The sequence below is a fragment of the Bombina bombina genome, chromosome 3, assembly GCF_027579735.1.
Source record: "Bombina bombina isolate aBomBom1 chromosome 3, aBomBom1.pri, whole genome shotgun sequence".
NCBI classification, from domain to species: domain Eukaryota; kingdom Metazoa; phylum Chordata; class Amphibia; order Anura; family Bombinatoridae; genus Bombina; species Bombina bombina.
In genome coordinates, this window is record NC_069501.1 from 997,574,036 (window position 1) to 997,593,100 (window position 19,065).

At 37.0% G+C, this 19,065-nt stretch overlaps 1 protein-coding gene across 3 annotated transcripts in view; it reads left to right on the plus strand.

Moving 5' to 3' along the window:
* Positions 1-529: 529 nt before the first annotated feature.
* The window catches only part of RBMS2 (RNA binding motif single stranded interacting protein 2), a 256,400-nt gene continuing 237,864 nt past the window's right edge, over positions 530-19,065 (plus strand). For 2 of the 3 annotated variants that reach the window (XM_053708143.1, XM_053708145.1), the window contains exon 1: positions 530-638. In XM_053708143.1, the coding sequence (XP_053564118.1) occupies positions 573-638 (66 nt within the window). In that variant the 5' untranslated portion in view covers positions 530-572. The remainder of the gene's footprint in view (positions 639-19,065) is intronic. The other variant, XM_053708144.1, reaches the window with a different exon arrangement.

Below are 19,065 nucleotides of genomic sequence, written 5' to 3' on the forward strand. Positions count from 1 at the left end.
ATAAAAACTGTGCACAATTTAATAATAGAAGTAAATTGAAAAGTATCTTAAAACTGCATGCTCTATCTAAAACATGAAAGTTTAATTTGGCTTTAAACATTAAAAAAAAATCCTGTTCTTATATTATGACTAATTAAATAAAAAATAGGCACATCTCATAAAAATATGCTATATTTGTATGCAATTGAATAACATTAAAATATTTATTTTATAATGTCCTCAAAAACACCCTGTTCTTATAATATGACTAATGAAAAAAATAGGAAATAGGCTTATCTCATAAATAAAACATATATAAACCATTATATTTGTATGTAAAAGAATAACATTAAAATATTTCTGCTATTCAAACAAATAAGATATAATGTCCTCAGAAAGTGTACAGTAATGCAGGGTATAATGGTTACTATTGCTAAACACACTGCAGGCACAACAGCAGCACCCCTCCCTGCAAGCCCAGCGAGGGCTCTAGGACCCTGCAGGCCTTGAGTATAGGCTGTGTGTGTGACGTCAGAGGGCTGGACAGATCTGCCAGTCTCCTGTGTCCCATCTCCCTGTACCTTAAAGAAAAAATGCTGCTGTCTGTCCCTCCAAGGGCAGGGATCGCCTCTTTCAGCTACACCAGGAGCCACAAGAAGGTAACCTAGCTGTGAACCCACTGCTGTGCCCCCTCCCCACCTCCACACTAACAGGCCTATGCCACCACCTTGAGACTGCTGTGCTAATGATTTGTCTGGCAATCAGTTTACCCTTGTACAGGGGCTTGTAGGTGCTTCTGACAATCTTGGTGTATGTTGATCCCTATATGTACAGTATGTGTGTGTTATACAGCTCAGCAGGAAGTGAACACTATTGCCTTTAGCTTTGCTTCACTGACTGGGATTTTAATGGGGCAGGGAAATAACATTGCGTTGTATTGTCAGCTATGTGCGTGCAGGAGTACAGTGTGGATTGTGCTCCTGGACGTGTGTGGGCTGGGTGCGTGTTTCTGAAGCTAGACGTTTTAGTAGTAACACTGAGTGAGGCACCGAGGAAGGGCAGAGAATCAGGGAGAAAGAAAAGTGACATAGGAAGGGCAGAGAGAGAGACAGAGACAGACTGAGGCAGAGATCTGAAAACAAAAAAAGAGACAGGAAAGCAAGAGATGGGAGGTAACTAGAGCTAGAAAACCAAGGAAGCAGTGAGAATAACGACGAGGAAGAGATGAATGAGAATCAGAACGGAGATAACTTAAAAAAAAAACACAAGACAAACACAGAATACAGAGACACACAGACTACAGATAAACAGATACAGTAGAGGCAATATACACACACACTACAGTAGCAAACATTCACACACAGCAGAGTCATACACACACATTACTGAGGCACACCCAGAGGCAAGGCAACCACACTGGGAATAAGAGATAGCAAAGAGAGAGGAAGACGAGACAGGCGAGAGAACAAAGCAAAACACATCAGCTAACAGGCAACTGAGGGCAAAATGATAACATGTGGGAAATAAGATAAAAAGTATCTGAAGGAAGACAAAATAGAAATGATACAGAAGGAAGAAGATACATTCTCATAGATAATTGTGTGCATCCATAAATAGATAAAGAGTAAATTAAAATGAAAACATTAATTATAGAATATTCACATAATAACATAGACAAAGTGCTAGATAAGAATATAGATTACCCATACAATATCCTGTGGGCAGTAAAGCAAGACTGGTAATTCCATGGGAGACAGGATATGTGAGGGGCATATCATAGGGATGTTGCTATGACAGTAGGTTTTTACAGTCTCTGGATCCAGGAGAGACAGGCATCAGCTACCTGTATAATTCTGAAAAGGACTTATTGACAGCTCACACACACAATTATCAGCAGTTACATTTATATTATTAATATACATATACAAGTTTTCCCATAAAGTCGTGCTACGTACTTTGGCCCAGTTACTGAAGACAAGTTGTTATGAACATAGAAATACTGTGTGTTTTTGTTTCATTGATTGTAGAGTTTGCTGTAATTGTCCATTTCTTTTCCACTGACACGTTTGACATTAATGAATACAATAATTCACTCATTCCAAGGAATAGTAGTGCCAGTGCCAGGTCAAAGAGTGTGAGAAAATGTACCATAATACAGGCAACGCAAAATTTAAAAATCTTTTGGCAAAAAAATAAAATAAAATTGAATTTGTGAATATATCAGTTAATCTGTCAGTACTTATGTGCTTAATGTGAAACTAGATAAAAATGAATGTGTGTTCAGACTATATCAGTTAATCTGTCAGTGCTTATGTGCTGAATGTGAGACTGTAGATAAAGGGACATTAGAACTGTGTGATTGTCACACTTGTAAGTCATTTATAACATAACATGCATTTGAGCCTAAGTAAATATTGGTTATAACATGGTTGGTACTCAATCAGTATTTGAAAAACTAATATAATACTTCTGTATAGTATTATCAGGATAATCTTTTCTTTGAATTCATCGTTATGTTTATAACAGCATACAATGAATATTAGCTTGTTTAAAGGGACATTAAACTCAAAGTCAACCACTTCATGTAGCATAGTAAATACATTCAATGCACAGTCATTATTTATTTTGCCTTCTACCCTGTACATATACCAAAAAATAAAAGTAAAATAATAATAAAAATGATAAAAACATTTGAACAGGAATTGGAAAGCCCACAATTACAATTTTCAGAATTAAATTACACAAACAGGGGACAAAATAAATAATGAAATGATATTGAAACTTTTTTGTTTTTTAACTTTGAAAGTATTTAATATGCCTTTGATATAGCAAATCAGAAGCTGCAGAGAGGAATGTATGAATGTTTATTTAGCAGACATATCATGGATAGGCAATAACGTACTAACATGATTATGGCTGCAGTGCTAAGCATAAGTAGAATGAGTATCTTATTACTCTCTGATTATGGGTAATGACAATGTAAATTTAGCTCGGCACCATGCTGTATTCTGTTCATTGCTGGGCTTGACAAACCCAGGAGCCAGGTGACTAACTTTTGGGTTATTCTCCATCTATCTATATAGCATCTGCAAATATCAGTCTGGCTCCTAAATATTGCTACTGGCTCCCACATTTTAAACAGATTAGTTCACTCCTGGTTTAATTAATTACTATATGGGGCCTGCTTTTTTCCTGCTACCAATCATAACCGTTGAAGTACTCTGTGTTCTTAAACTAATATGGACTGTTTTATTTCTGTTTTGTTTTTGTTTTTTAAAAAAGGTTAACTGTGGACTTTGTTTATATTATGGTATAAAATAATAACTAATAGTTTAAACTTGTAACTGTACACATTGACACCTTTTTTTAAAAAGTTAGTGAAGGATGCTAAAACTTGCAAATATCACTCTTCTTAGAAATAAGTTAACAAGGTTATGTGTATGAAGATAGATTTGACTTTTCTCATCCTCTTCCTGTTCTTTGTATAAGTAGAGATGACTTTCTCAGAATTTCCATACAAATAAAAGAAAAAGATCAATACACAAAATTAATGTATTAAATGCATTTTAAACCGTCATGAGCATTGTTTTGCAGCTAAGTGTTACAACCCCTGAAAAGCCTTCTGCTTATTTCTATTTTACCTGCTTTATTTTGGCCAGTTGGGCACAGTCACAAATTAATTTCTGCACTGATCAAATAATCACTGAGTAGAGTGTTTCTTTCAGTGTGTTCTCTAGATTCTCTGTTAAAGGGACACAACATTATTATTTTTTCTTTCTTTTGAATCTTAAAGAGGGCATTTTTAAAGGGTCATTATAGTGATAAAATGGCATGCTCTAATTTGTTAGATCATGCCATTTTATCACTAGCAACATTGAAAGGCTATGTATTATACCCATGCATAGTTAAACACATAGTTAAAGCACTGTTTGGGACCAGCAGAGCACTGCTGGTCCAGAGAGGAAACTGCTGCTGATCCAGTCAGCAGCACTGTTTACATGTCCCAGCTGTGCAACTAGCGCTTATGATTGGATTAAGTGCAGTTTCTACTCTGCACCAGCAGTGCTCTGTGGGTCCCAAAACAGTTATTGCAGGGGTTAAATACATAGCTTTGCAAAGTTGCTAGTGATAAAATTACGAATTAGAGCATGTCATTTTATCTATATAATGGCCCTTTAATATGTATTAAAGTTTTTTTTTATGGGTGTTTCTCTATGTACTGTTTTATTACAAAAATAAAATTAAATGTTTCTCTATGTACTGTTGTCATGTTTATGTGGCGTCACACTTGCCACCAATTATGCAGTGGGAGTTCTGTTTATCAACCAGTCCTTACAGCCCAGTTGTACCTAGACATGCACTTCCAAAATAAAAATAATAAGCTTTACAAAAAAAAGTACATATATATCTTTAAAGATACAGTCTAGTCAAAATTAAACTGCCATTATTCAGATAAGGCATGCAGTTTTAAACAACTTTCCAATTGACTTTTATCATCAAATTTACATTGTGCTCTTGGTATTCTTTGTTGAAAGCTAAACATAGGTAGGCTCATGTGCAAATTTCTAAGCCCTTAAAGGCCGCCTCTAAACTCAGTGCATTTTGGCCGTTTTTCACAGCCAGACAGGGCTCGTTCATGTTAGCCATATAGATAATATTGTGCTCACTCCCGTGGAGTTATTTATAAGTCAGCACTGTTTGGCTAAAATTCAAGTCTGTCAAAAGAACTGAGATAAGGGGGCAGTCTGCAGAGGCTTAGATACAAGGTAATCACAGAGGTAAAAAGTATATTAATATAACGTGTTGGTTATGCAAAACTGCGGAATGGGTAATAAAGGGATTATCTTTCATTTTAAACAATAAGAATTATGGAGTAGACTGTCCCTTTAACCTGTTTAAATATAGCTGTTTGAAATGTATGATTATATTTTTTAAAGTTTATTGACCAATTATATTACAGGAAATACTGACAAAATAAGTCAGGAAAGTATCTTGCAAAATTTGACTGCACTTAATTAAACATTTTATGGGGAAATACATTTTGAGTGTACTGTCCCTTGAATAACTATCCCATTCAAGGCTAATATAAACCAATATCATCCATTTTTGGATAGAGGAGGAATTAATTAGGTGAAGTTATGGTGTAAAGACCTGAAAACACCATTCATATGCAGAGGTATGAAGAGAGAAAGACACTGTTGGGTGTGGTTAAGGCATACTGTACAAACACATTTTTCTCATTCCATTTATTGCTAATTTGCAAGATTCCTCCAGTTATACCTCAGCTTGGTAGGATCTAGCTGAGGCCTAGTTATCATTGGTGTGGTAAACTGGTCGCCACAACAATAAATCTATGGAGATGGTTGATGTTTACAACACCAATGGAAACTAGGCCTAAGTATATTATGTAACAGGTACTACCGATACCCAGTGGTAAGGGCGTATTTTGACTTAGGTTAGAACTATTTTGGGGGTAGTAAATTTTGAGAGGGTAGTTGTAAATTATAAGATGTCTTCACACTATGCTCTTGAAATGTGTTGTTTATCAGTTTTATTACAAATAAATGACCCTGAGTGTTTACGGGGGTGAATTATCTTCTCCATGTGTTCCTGATATATTTAGAAATATTTGTTGGTTTATTTAAAACAGGGATGGCCAAATGGTGGCCCATGGGCTGCATGTGGCACTAGATTTTGTGGTCCCTGGCAGAGCTAAGAGTTAGGAAAACATATTAGAAAACGTGTTTCTGACATGGCCAGTGAGCCAATCAGGAGCAGCATATTAAATGTAATTACCAATCACCACCTGTTTCCTCATTGGGAGCAGCAATGTTTGTTACTCCAGAGCAGGACTTTAGCTATGTATTTAACCACATTTGTGGGGTTTAAATACATAGGGCTAGATTACAAGTGTAGTGCAATCAATAGTGCAAAGTGTGTTATCCTGCTCTCTGTATTGCTCTAAGAATAATGTACAATCTGGTGTTGCAAATGGTTCTTAAAGTGATGGTAAACATTATCTAATCAAATGCCATACATGAAATCCTTGACATTAAAAAAGTATGTGTACTTTTTTTTTATGTTTCCGTGAAATGGTTAAATCTGTACCTATTGTACTGTTTCTATTACAATTTATTCCGGCCACTGGGATGAATTTTTTTTTTATGGCAATTCCAATGAATATCCAATCAATGTGTGTGTCATATGACACTCTTAAAGTCTATCCCTTTGAATGCCCTTAGTAAGCCTATGTAGAGAGTGGGTGGGACAGCACTCTGTGTCACAGCCCAGCCAAAAGAGGAAATGAAGTGGGGCGGAGGAACAGAAGATACCAAGTAGAATTATAAATCTTGTATAATAAAATATGTATATATACACATACAGTGGGGCAAAAAAGTATTTAGTCAGCCACCAATTGTGCAAGTTCTCCCACTTAAGAAGATGAGAGAGGCCTGTAATTTTCATCATAGGTATACCTCAACTATGAGAGACAAAATGTGGAAACAAATCCAGACAATCACATTGTCTGATTTGGAAAGAATTTATTTGCATATTATGGTGGAAAATAAGTATTTGGTCACCTACAAACAAGCAAGATTTCTGACTCTCACAGATCTGTATCTTCTTCATTAAGAGGCTCCTCTGTCCTCCACTCATTACCTGTATTAATGGCACCTGTTTGAACTTGTTATCAGTATAAAAAAGCTGTCAAAGGACACCAGAAACAAAATTGTAGACCTGCACCAGGCTGGGAAGACTGAATCTGCAATAGGTAAGCAGCTTGGTGTGAAGAATTCAACTGTGGGAGCAATAATTAGAAAATGGAAGACATACAAGACCACTGATAATCTCCCTCGATCTGGGGCTCTACGCAAGATCTCACCCCGTGGGGTCAAAATGATCACAAGAACGGTGAGCAAACAAAAGGTGAATGACCTGCAGAGAGCTGGTAACAGGCTACCATCAGTAACACACTACGCCGCCAGGGACTCAGATCCTGCAGTGCCAGACGTGTCCCCCTGCTTAAGCCAGTACATGTCCGGGCCCATCTTAAGTATGCTAGAGAGCATTTGGATGATCCAGAAGTGGATTGGGAGAATGTCATATGGTCAGATGAAACCAAAGTAGAACTGTTTGGTAGAAACACAACTTGTCATGTTTGGAGGAGAGAGAATGCTGAGTTGCAACCAAAGAACACCATACCTACTGTGAAGCATGGGTGTGGCAACATCATGCTTTGGGGCTGTTTCTCTGCAAAGGGAACAGGACGACTGATCCGTGTACATGAAAGAATGAATGGGGCCATGTATCGTGAGATTTTGAGTGCAAACCTCCTTCCATCAGCAAGGGCATTGAAGATAAAACGTGGCTGGGTCTTTCAGCATGACAATGATCCCAAACACACTGCCCGGGCAATGAAGGAGTGGTTTCGTAAGAAGCATTTCAAGGTCCTGGAGTGGCCTAGCCAGTCTCCAGATCTCAACCCCATAGAAAACCTTTGGAGGGAGTTGAAAGTCTGTGTTGCCCAGCGACAGCCCCAAAACATCACTGTTCTAGAGGAGATCTGCATGCAGGAATGGGCCAACATACCAGCTACAGTTTGTGACAACCTTGTGAAGACTTACAGAAAACGTTTGACCTCTGTCATTGCCAACAAAGGATATATAACAAAGTATTGAGATGAACTTTTGATATTGACCAAATACTTATTTTGGATTTGTTTCCACATTTTGTCTCTCATAGTTGAGGTATACCTATGATGAAAATTACAGGCCTCTCTCATCTTCTTAAGTAGGAGAACTTGCACAATTGGTGGCTGACTAAATACTTTTTTGCTCCACTGTACTTTAATAATGTTGCAATGAAAAATATATTAGTGTACAAGCAAAACCGCATAATTTTTTTTTAAAGTCTGAAATTTACCATCACTTTAATGCGGCCAAAACTTTTTCGCCAGTATTCTTTTAATAAATAGCACAGAAAGTGCTATTATAACGATCATTGTGCTCATATTACAAGGGGTAAGTTAAAGGTACACTGAACCCAATTTTTTTCTTTTGTGATTGATAGAGCATGCAATTTTAAGCAACTTTCTAATTTACTCCTATTATCAATTTTTCTTCGTCCTCTTGCTATCTTTATTTGAAAAAGAAAGTCCAGACCCTGGACAGCATTTGCTTATTGGTGGATGAATTTATCCACCAATCAGCAAGAACAACCCAGGTTGTTCACCAAAAATCAGCCGGCATCTAAACTTACATTCTTACTTTTCAAATAAAGATACCAAGAGACTGAAGAACATTTGCTAATAGGAGTAAATTAGAAAGTTGCTTAAAATTGCATGCTCTATCTGAACCACAAAAGAAAAAAATTGGGTTCAGTGTCCCTTTAAGTGTTGAGCTCAAATGCAATCCAAAATACTGCTGCAAAATTCAGGGATTTTTGAGACCTGAAGTAAAAATTAATATAGCAAAGAACTCTATGAAGAACTCCATTGCTTGTGCAGCATTGATTTTACTGCGCACCCCCGTATACAGTATCTCACAAAAGTGAGTACACCCCTCACATTTTTGTAAATATTTTATTATATCTTTTCATGTGACAACACTGAAGAAATGACACTTTGCTACAATGTAAAGTAGTGAGTGTACAGCCTGTATAACAGTGTAAATTTGCTGTCCCCACAAAATAACGAAACACACAGCCATTAATGTCTAAACTGTAGGCAACTAAAGTGAGTACACCCCTAAGTGGAAATGTCCAAATTGGGCTCAATTAGCCATTTTCTCTCCCGGTGTCATTTGACTCGTTAGTGTTACAAGGTCTCAGGTGTGAATGGGGAGCAGGTGTGTTAAATTTGGTGTTATCGCTCTCAGACTCTCTCACTGGAAGATTAACACGGCACCTCATGACAAAGAACTCTCTGAGGATCTGAAAAAAAGAATTGTTGCTCTACATAAAGATGGCCTAGGCTATAAGAAGATTGCCAAGACCCTGAAACTGAGCTGCAGCACGGTGGGCAAGACCATACAGCGGTTTCACAGGAGACGTTCAACTCAGAACAGGCCTCGCCATGGTCGACCAAAGAAGTTGAGTGCATGTGCTCAGTGTCATTTCCAGAGGTTGTCTTTGGGAAATAGACATATGGGTGCTGCCAGCATTGCTGCAGAGGTTGAAGGGGTGGGGGGGTCAGCCTGTCAATGCTCAAACCATATGCCGCACACTGCATCAAATTGGTCTGCATGGCTGTAGTCCCAGAAGGAAGCCTCTTCTAAAGATGATGCACAAGAAAGCCCGCAAACAGTTTGCTGAAGACATGCAGACTAAGGACATGAATTACTGGAACTATGTCCTGTGGTCTGATGAGACCAAGATAAACTTATTTGGTTCAGATGGTGTCAAGCATGTGTGGCGGCAACCAGGTGAGGAGTACAAAGGCAAGTGTGTCTTGCCTACAGTCAAGCATAGTGGTGGGAGTGTCATCGTCTGGGCCTGCGTGAGTGCTGCCAGCACTGGGGAGCTAAAGTTCATTAAGGGAACCATGAATGCCAACATGTACTGTGACATACTGAAGTAGAGCATGATCCCCCTCCCTTCAGAGACTGGGCCGCAGGGCAGTATTCCAACATGATAACGACCACAAACACACCTCCAAGACGACTACTGCCTTCCTAAAGAAGCTGCGGTAAAGGTGATGGACTGACCAAGCATGTCTCCAAACCTAAACCCTAATAAGCATCTGTGGGGCATCCTCAAACGGAAGGTGGGAGAGTGCAAGGTCTCTAACATCCACCAGTTCCGTGATGTTGTCATGGAGGAGTGGAAGAGGACTCCACTGGCAACCTGTGAAGCTCTGGTGAACTCCATGCCCAAGATAATTAAGGCAGTGCTGGAAAATAATGGTGGCCACATAAAATATTGACACTTTGGGCCCAATTTGGACATTTCCACTTAGGGGTGTACTCACTTTTGTTACCAACGGTTTAGACATTAATGGCTGTGTGTTGAATTATTTTGAGGGGGCAGCAAATTTACATTGTTATGCAGGCTGTACACTCACTACTTTACATTGTAGTAAAGTGTAATTTCTTCATTGTTGTAACATGAAAAGATATAAAAATATTTACAAAAATGGGAGGGGTGTACTCACTTCTGTGAGATACTGTAAGTCTATTATGTGAGGGATACAGATTTGTATCTGACATACAGATGTTAGCACACCCTAGACCAGTGATGGCGAACCGTGGCACTGCAGTTGTTTCAGAACTACATTTGCCACGATGCTTAGGCACTCTGCAGTCCAGTCGAGCATCATTGGATATGTAGTTCTGAAACATCTGGAGTGCCAAGGTTCGCCATCACTGCCCTACACTAATGCTTGAACAATAAAAACTATATTTGGACTTGTAATACGTGCAAAGAAAATGGAAGTGCAATTGATTACACTGGAATATCGTTAATATTTTTTAACTTCTAGGTCTTAGTAAGCTAGAATGAATGAATTGCAGCATGTATTTTCTTGCAGACAAATGTGATGAGGGAAATTGGTGCACGTTGTTGATGACTCTTAGGCCTTATATATATTTGTAACTAAATATACCCATAAATAATGTATATAAGTGAAATTACTACAGAATAGTAATATAGTTGTTCATTTTTATGGTCCAACTATATTGTTTTCACTGTTTTATTATAGTTGATCCATATCTATGAATAGTCCATCTTTAAATAAGAAAAGACTATTGGTTATGACTTTTAAGTTGTCTATTGAAAGGGAAAGTCAACACCAGAATTTTTGTTGTTTAAAAAGAAAGATAATCCCTTTATTACCCATTCCCCAGTTTTGCATAACCAACACTGTTATAGAAATATACTTTTTACCTCTGTGATTACCTTGTATCTAAGCCTCTACAAACTGCCCCCTTGTTTCAGTTGTTTTGACAGACTTGCATTTTAGCCAATCAGTGCTCACTCCAGGGTAACTTTACGTGCAAGAGCTCAATGTTATCTATATGAAACACATGAACTAATGCCCTCTAGTGGTCAAAATGCATTCAGATTAGAGGCAGTCTTCAAGGTCTAAGAAATTAGCATATGAACCTCCTAGGTTTAGCTTTTAACTAAGAATACCAAGAGAACTAAGCAAAATTGGTGATAAAAGTAAATTGGAAAGTTGTTAAAAATTACATTCCCTATTTAAATCATGAAAGTTTTTTTTGGACTTGACTGTCCCTTTAAGTAACCTTAAAGGGACACTCAATCAAAAATTAAACTTTCATTATTCAGATAGAGCATGCTATTTTAAACAACTTTCCAATTTACTTTCATTAACTAAATGTGCACAGTCTTTTTATATTTAAACTTTTTGAGTCACCAGCTCCTACTGAGCATGTGCAAGAATAAGTGTGTATGCATTTGTGAATGGCTGTCACATGGTACGTCTATGCATTTGTGATTGGCTGATGGCTGTCACATGTTACAATAGGAGTGGGAAAAGACATAACTTTTTTAAAATTGTCAGAAAAAAAATCTACTACTCATTTGAAGTTCAGATTAAGTGCTATTGCATTGTCTTGTTATCTTGCATTTGTTGATTATGCAAATCTACTGTGTTGAGTGGTCCTTTAAACTCAAAATGTAATTCCCCGAAAAAGATTTAATTATGCATAGGAAAAAAACAATGAAATACTTTGATTATTTATTGCACCTCCTTTTCTTGCAATTTAAATGCAAAAAGTTTAGCTTTTCTACTCCCTCTAGAGAGGCTGTAATGCAGTCTGTGGAATTCAAACCCCAGACCCTCCTACATGATGCAAAATCATTGGTTGATCAGTCCAGAAAATCATTTATATTTCAAAACACCTAAGAAGCAGTTCAAGTGGTGTATACCTGGATTGCAGAACCATTCCTTTTAAGACATTTATGTCATGTACAGATCTTTTTATAACATAGGGAGATTAATTTCATATATACAATAAACTTAATGCTCACGTAACATTAAAAGGTAATCACAATATGTATCCACCAAAATTTCTGTAGGCTTTTTTATTTTTTATTATTAATTCAAAATTTAATGAGACATGTCTGGCATTCACAAAAATAAAATAGTAAAATCTGAATTAAAGCGACCTCAAACCCAAAAAAATTCTTTCATGATTCAAACAGAACATACAATTTTAAACACCTTTCCAATTTACTTCTATTATCTAATTTGCTTCATTCTCTCTGCATCCGTTGTTGATGAAGCAGCAGTGCAATGCTGGGAGCGAGCTGAAGCAATGGGCAAGCCAATAAAATGAGACTTATATGCACAACTACCAAGAAAATGTTAAAAAAATAAAGTTTTCATTTTATCACACTTTGTATAATAAAAATCTATATCAGTGCTAGATTTATAAAATCTCTGTAGAACTTGAAAGAAAAAAATTATATATATATTTTTTTAAATTGAACACTTAAAATGAAGATGCATTAACTGCTGTTTAGGACTAAAAACTGAAAAATGCTTACAATTTAAAAGGAGTTACAATGATCTTTTTATTGTGTTGAAGATGTATAGAAAAAAGATGGCTTTGGGATCAGTTTCGTATGGATGATAGGTCATTTTAAAGATTTGCAATAGTTCACTTTAAGTGCAGAATACCAAATGTCTCAGATTATAAAACGTATATGGTTTTTATTAGCATTGCCTTAAGGGGCTTATCATTAACAGCATAAAGGGAGCAGCAGCAAGTACGAAACTGCAGTTGTCAGAATAGATTATAGCAGATTTTATAAAATAACAAAGCACAATTTCTGCTGACCATTTTTTTTTATTCTAATCTTTGGTCCCTACATTGTAGGAACTTGCAGCGGGATATTGCAATGCAGGAAATGATTAAAGATAAAGAGGAAATAGAGCAGGCAAACCAGCCCTCCTCACTTTTTCTAAACCTTTTTTTTCTGGTAATGTGGAGGAGAAGCTTTAGCCTAATAATATAAAAGGTGTCTCTTTTTTTATGCTCTAATTTTTATGGGTTCCTGGAAAAATTTAGATTCTTGTGGTCATCATGTTGTCCTCTAAACAAATGAAATCAGAATACAGTGGAACAGAAATATTGTATGTTGTATAGTATTAGTTACTTTATGGTACAACATTTATGTGATAATGTAACATGCTACAAAGTGATTGCTTGGATCAAAACGCAAGCCTCGTTTACAATTGTATTTGGCCACAGCAAAGGAGACCAGGAACATGGATTCCAATAGGCTTTTCAAAGGGTGTATCCCAGAGTTTCTCTTGATTTGCAATGCCATTGAAGACTCAAGTGGGTATGTGGCTGGAAGAGGGATGTCAATGAATGGGTTCTTTTTTTGTTTTTATTAAGGTTTTAGTTGGATAAATATTACAATTCATACAATAAAAAACGATTATTAACCACCTTAAATTACAAGTAGAAATAGAACAGTAATCAAGTCAAAATAAAACAAAACAAGACACGGTCACTGGCAATAGAGTCCCAAACTAGTCACATTGAGGGTCCATATCAGAAGTTCCTATGGAATGTGAAGAGGTTATTTTCCTCTTGACCACAATCGTCCTTAAGGGGTTCTAAAAACACTATTTGGTAATAAAACATCAGCTTCCCGAGGTATCTCATATGATGGTATAAACGGCCCAAAGGAACCAATGGATAAGAGGTGCATATCTGATGGGAATGAGAGAAGGTTTAAGAGGCAAGAAGGTAAAAAGAATACAAGAGATAGTAAGAGAGAAGGAAGAGGGTTGTGCATTATTCAACCCCCTGCTATTTCTTTCTTCTGATATGATTACACCGTTTGAAAGGTGTGTAGTGCCGATTGTCATGGAAAGTGTTGCGTTTTTCTAGTTTAAAGTATCTATACTCTTGAAGGGTCAGATTTTCAGAAATACGGTTACTTCACTCCTAAGCTGTTGGAGTCAGGGGTTTCTTCCAATTTTGAAAAGGGGTCTTATTATCTGATGTAATGTACATAAAAGTAGGAGTGCAGGGCCAAAGTCTGATCTGATGCTCATTGTTTATTATTATTAATAATACAAATAATAATAAACCTTCTGTCAGGGGCAGAATGTAAGGATTTGTGGTGAGGTATATGTTTTATCAGGTTACCCACGTTTTGTAAACTAAAGTTTGGTTTTACCTGACCGGTTCCAAAATACCTGACAGACTGAGTGTATAGTACTGATAGACTCAGATAATTTTGTTTAGTGTACTCGCATATCAGGAACATTGTGTGATATGGTTTAACTGTGGCTTTAAATGTATAAGAAAACCCAAAATTTTATTTCATGATTTGGATAGAACATACAATATCAAACAAATTTCCAATTTACTTCTATTATCAAATTTGCTTCATTGTCTTGTTGGCCTTTGCTGAATGAACAGCTTTGCACTACTGGCAGCTAGCTGAACCCATCTAGTTAGCCAATTACAAGAGACTAATGTGTTCTGGCACCAATCAGCAGCTAGCTCCCTCTAGTGTAATATATGTGCGTATTTTCAACAAGGGATATCAGAAGAACGAAGCACATTTGAAAATAGAAGTGAATTTAAAAGTGTTTTAAAATGACATGCTTTATCTGAATCATGCAAATTTAATTTTGACTTTCCTATCCCTTTAAGTAGTAACTTTGGTGCAAAAAAAACAACAAAAAGTCTTTGTGGCTTCAGAAATGATTTGTATCAAGTGTGAATGGTGGTTATAGTTTTTTTTATTTATTTAAGCAATATAATAAAATAAAAACACTTTATCCGATACATCCAGTGACAGACACACACAATGCTATAATGCATCATAAACTAACAACAAAAAATCAGCACTCAGTTAAGCCAGTAATAGGTTAAAAATATTTTATTTAAGTTTATTTCCCTTCCTTAGAATAATCAGATAACAAAAATACCTACTGAGCTATTGCTACTGGTCTATATCTGTAGACTGTCAAAGCAGCTTTCAGATTTTCTGGATAAACACCCCACTACTAAAGGTTCATTAGTCATATTTGGAATCTTAATCAAAATGAAGACCAAAATGGCATTCAACAGAAGCTAGAGATAGTTCTTATGATAATTGCATGGGGTTCCAAGTTGCTGATTGGTAACCTTGCCTCCCGAGGAGTCCAAACTCCCTTCACTTTTAGGGAACCACAGACTGCGCCACAACCCAGCAGGTTGGTGTCTGATTTTAGTACAAAATGGGATGGAGAAATTATTAATGAGTCTGCCACTAAGTTAGAGAACCTTTTGTCTTGAAGTTTAAAGAGTTCTTCTAAAACAGATTGTTGTAATCTCCATTCCACTATTGCAACATTTAAAGTTGCAAAGAACGTAAGTGGAGTCTGGCAAAATGGGTAATGGGTCTCACATTGGTTTCAGAATCCCTTTCAATTGACGTGTACACCAGAGCTTCAAATACCACCATCACTCCTTGTATCATATGTGCCCTAAAGTGGAATTAAAGCACATGGCTAAAACCCTGCAAATTCACAGAAACAGTAGAGGGAGTCTCTCTCTCACACACACACACACACACACATAATATTTATACACACACACACCTTCCTGCTTCACAGAATTTAAGACCTGGTATAACTATTATAACAACTGAGCTATGTGGCTTAGTTACATGGCCATGCATAATCTGAACATTTTAATGAAATCCAGGTTTAGAGTACTCCTAAATTCACTGGCTGGGGATCTTGACCTGCAGATTGGATATGCTTTACTTGATATATGTAAGAGGGAAGATGGTTGAAGTCTTAGGGCTCGATTTATCAAAGCCCTACGGCTGCTAGTTCTCACAAGAACTTGCTCGCCGTATTTAAAAGCAGCGGTCTAGTCCGACCGAGGAGATTGATGGCTCCTGCCCGCGCATGATTGGCTGTGCGTGGGCAGGGGGTGGGATTGCACGCAAGGGCAAAATTGCGCTTGTGTGCAATGGAGAATTCTTGTGGGTAAATTCGCATCCCCACAGGTAAGCTGAGGCGTACAGGGGCACGTATATGTGCCCCTGTCCACCTCAGCTTTAATAAATTGAGCCCTTAGTTCTTTGAACTGCTGTTCGTTAGTACAGTTTGACAGAGGTAGTGAGAGTATGAGGCGTTCTAATTTCTATTGCAGTTTTTTGGAAAAGTTTTCACTAGTTTTTTTTTTTTATCTGTTTATATTTACAGACACACACAGAGAAAACATTGTATCTAAAATATTGCACAGATTTTTCATTTATTTTTCGAAAGTACTGCAAACCATTAGAAAAATCACTTTTTGGATTAATAAACAGGATTGAATTAGAAAATGATATAACAGGAGAATGTAGTTAAAGGGCCATAATACCCAAATGTTTAAACACTTGAAAGTGATGCAGTATAGCTGTAAAAAGCTGACTAGAAAATATCTCCTGAACATCTCTATGTAAAAAAGAAAGATATTTTACCTCAAAAGTTCCTCAGTAGCCATCTCCCATTGTTTCTAAGCAGCATTTTAGTGTCTGTCCTAGGACAGCTTAGGTGATGAGCCTCGTGAACTCTCATATTATTTCACCAATCAGGTAAAGGAAGCTTACTATGAAATCTCATGAGAGTTAAGTCAAATCTCATGAGATCACAGTAAGAGTTCATGACCTCAGCACTGCTGATGCTGATAGGCTGCTGTTCATTTCTTAATTTTTTTTTTATTTTTACCTGCAGCTGGGAGCAGGTGAAGTATAACTTTTTACACAGAACTTACTCTGCTGAGCTGAGGAAATTGTGAGGTAAAATATCTTCCTTTTTTACATAGAGATGCTCAGGTGATATTTTCCTGTCAGCTTTTTACAGTTATACTGCATCAGTTTCAAGTGATTTAGCATATGAGTATTATGTCCCTTTAAAACACAAAAACTATAGCAACAGGGACTGAGTGATCGCAGGGTGGAGGAAGGCACAAATGCTGCCTCCATGAAATTTTGATCTTTTGATGCCAATGAGCCACCATATTTAAAATAATGCAGTTCATTTGCACAGCAAGCAACTCTGCACAAGTTGCCACTTAAATTATTCTGCTTAGGTCATTGTATTACTCTTACCTCCCCTTGAAATATTTCTGCAGATGCCAATGACAAGCTTTACAAAGGGGGTTTCACAGACCTTATTAGAAGAAAATTATATAAGAGCAAAGGAAAAGTAACATTTGATGGCTAAATAATTCAGCATTGATAGTGATGCCTAATAAATGCAGATTTTTTTTTCACTTAAAGGGACATGAAATCCACATTTTTTCTTTCATGATTTAGAAAGAGAATGCAATTTTAAACATCTTTCTAATTTACTTCTATTATCTCATTTGTTTTATTCCCTTGATATTATTTGCTGTAAAGCATATCTAGATATGCTCACTAGCTGCTGATTGGTAGCTGCACATAGAAGCCTCGTGTGATTGGCTCACCCATGTGCATTGCTTTTTCTTCAACTAAGGATATCTAAAAAATTAAGCAAAATAAATAATAGAAGTAAATTGTAATGTTGTTTAAATTTGTATTCTCTATCTGAATTATGAAAGAAAGATTTTGGGTTTAGTGGCCCTTTAACCATTAAAAGGACATCATAGAGATAAAAAATACATGCCCTTATTCAATAGAACATGTCCTTTTTGCACTTCTCGCCCTGGAACTCTATGGATTTAACCTCCACAAAGAGTTTAAAAACATAAATAAAGATGGTGAGCCAATCGGCAGAGGCAGTAGCACAAACCTACCAATCACCAGCTGTGTTGGGCTCAAGGGTTGCGGCTCCCAAATGGGGCTTTAAAAAAAAAAGTGTCTTTAACCCTTTGTGTTAAAGAGACAGTAAAGACAAAATTACACTTCTGATATACCCTATAATACCAATTCATGATATAGTTGCAAATAATCATTTTCTATCATTTTGAGTAATTGAATAACTAACATTTTTTTATAGTCAAAATATTTAATTGCAATTATAAATAAATACTTTAAATAGCAAATTTTAGCAGAGTACAAGTTTCATAGATTAACCCTTTAACCCAATCCAACGTATATATACGTTGTGCGGTACTTTGGCTATCGTACCTACCACGTTCATATACGTTGTCGCTTCAGGATGCTCCAGCATCTGGAGCTCCTGAAGCTTCAGGCATCTGCCGCATATGGAGCCGGAGTGCGATCAGTGCTCTGCCTCCATATGAGGGCAGATGCCTGATCGTTACAGACGGTGACACTGTGTGTGTCACTGTCTGTAACGATCTTCTGGTGTGGGCGGGAGGTGGGTGGGCAGCCCAGCAGAGGAGGCGGGAGGGAGCGGGAAGGGCCCTATGCTACGGAAAAAATAAATAAAGTGACAGGGAGGGATGGGACAGCTTTACTACAGACAGCTACCAGTACTTAAAGGGACACTGAACCCAATTTTTTTTCTTCCGTGATTCAGATAGAGCATGCAATTTTAAGCAACTTTCTAATTTACTCCTATTATCAAATTTTCTTAATTCTCTTTGTAACTTTATTTGAAATGCAAGAATGTAAGTTTAGATGCCGGACCATTTTTGTTGAACAATCTGGGTTGTTCTTGCTGATTGGTGGATAAATTCATCCACCAATCAAAAAGTGCTGTTTAGAGTTCTGCACCAATAAAAAAGCTTCTTTTTCAAATAAAGATAGCAATACAACGAAGAAAAATTGATAATAGGAGTAAATTAGAAAGTTGCTTAAAATTGCATGCTCTATCTGAATCACAAAGGAAAAAATGTGGGTTCAGTGTCCCTTTAAGGTGGTGCCTAACAGTTAGATGGGGGAGGTTTAGAGAGCTGTTTGGGGGGGGGGGATCCTGGAGAAATTTATATATGTTTTTAAGGGGTTTGGGAGTGTCAGGTAGGAGACTAATCTCTACACTAAAGCTAACATCAACCTTTTAAGCTACCTAATTAACCCCTTCACTGTCGGGAATAATAGAAGTGTGGTGCGCAGCTGCAATTAGCGGCCTTCTAATTACCAAAAACCAATGGAAAAAGCCATATATGTCTGCTATTTATGAACAAAGAGGATCCCAGAAAAACTTTTACAAACATTTGTGCCATGATT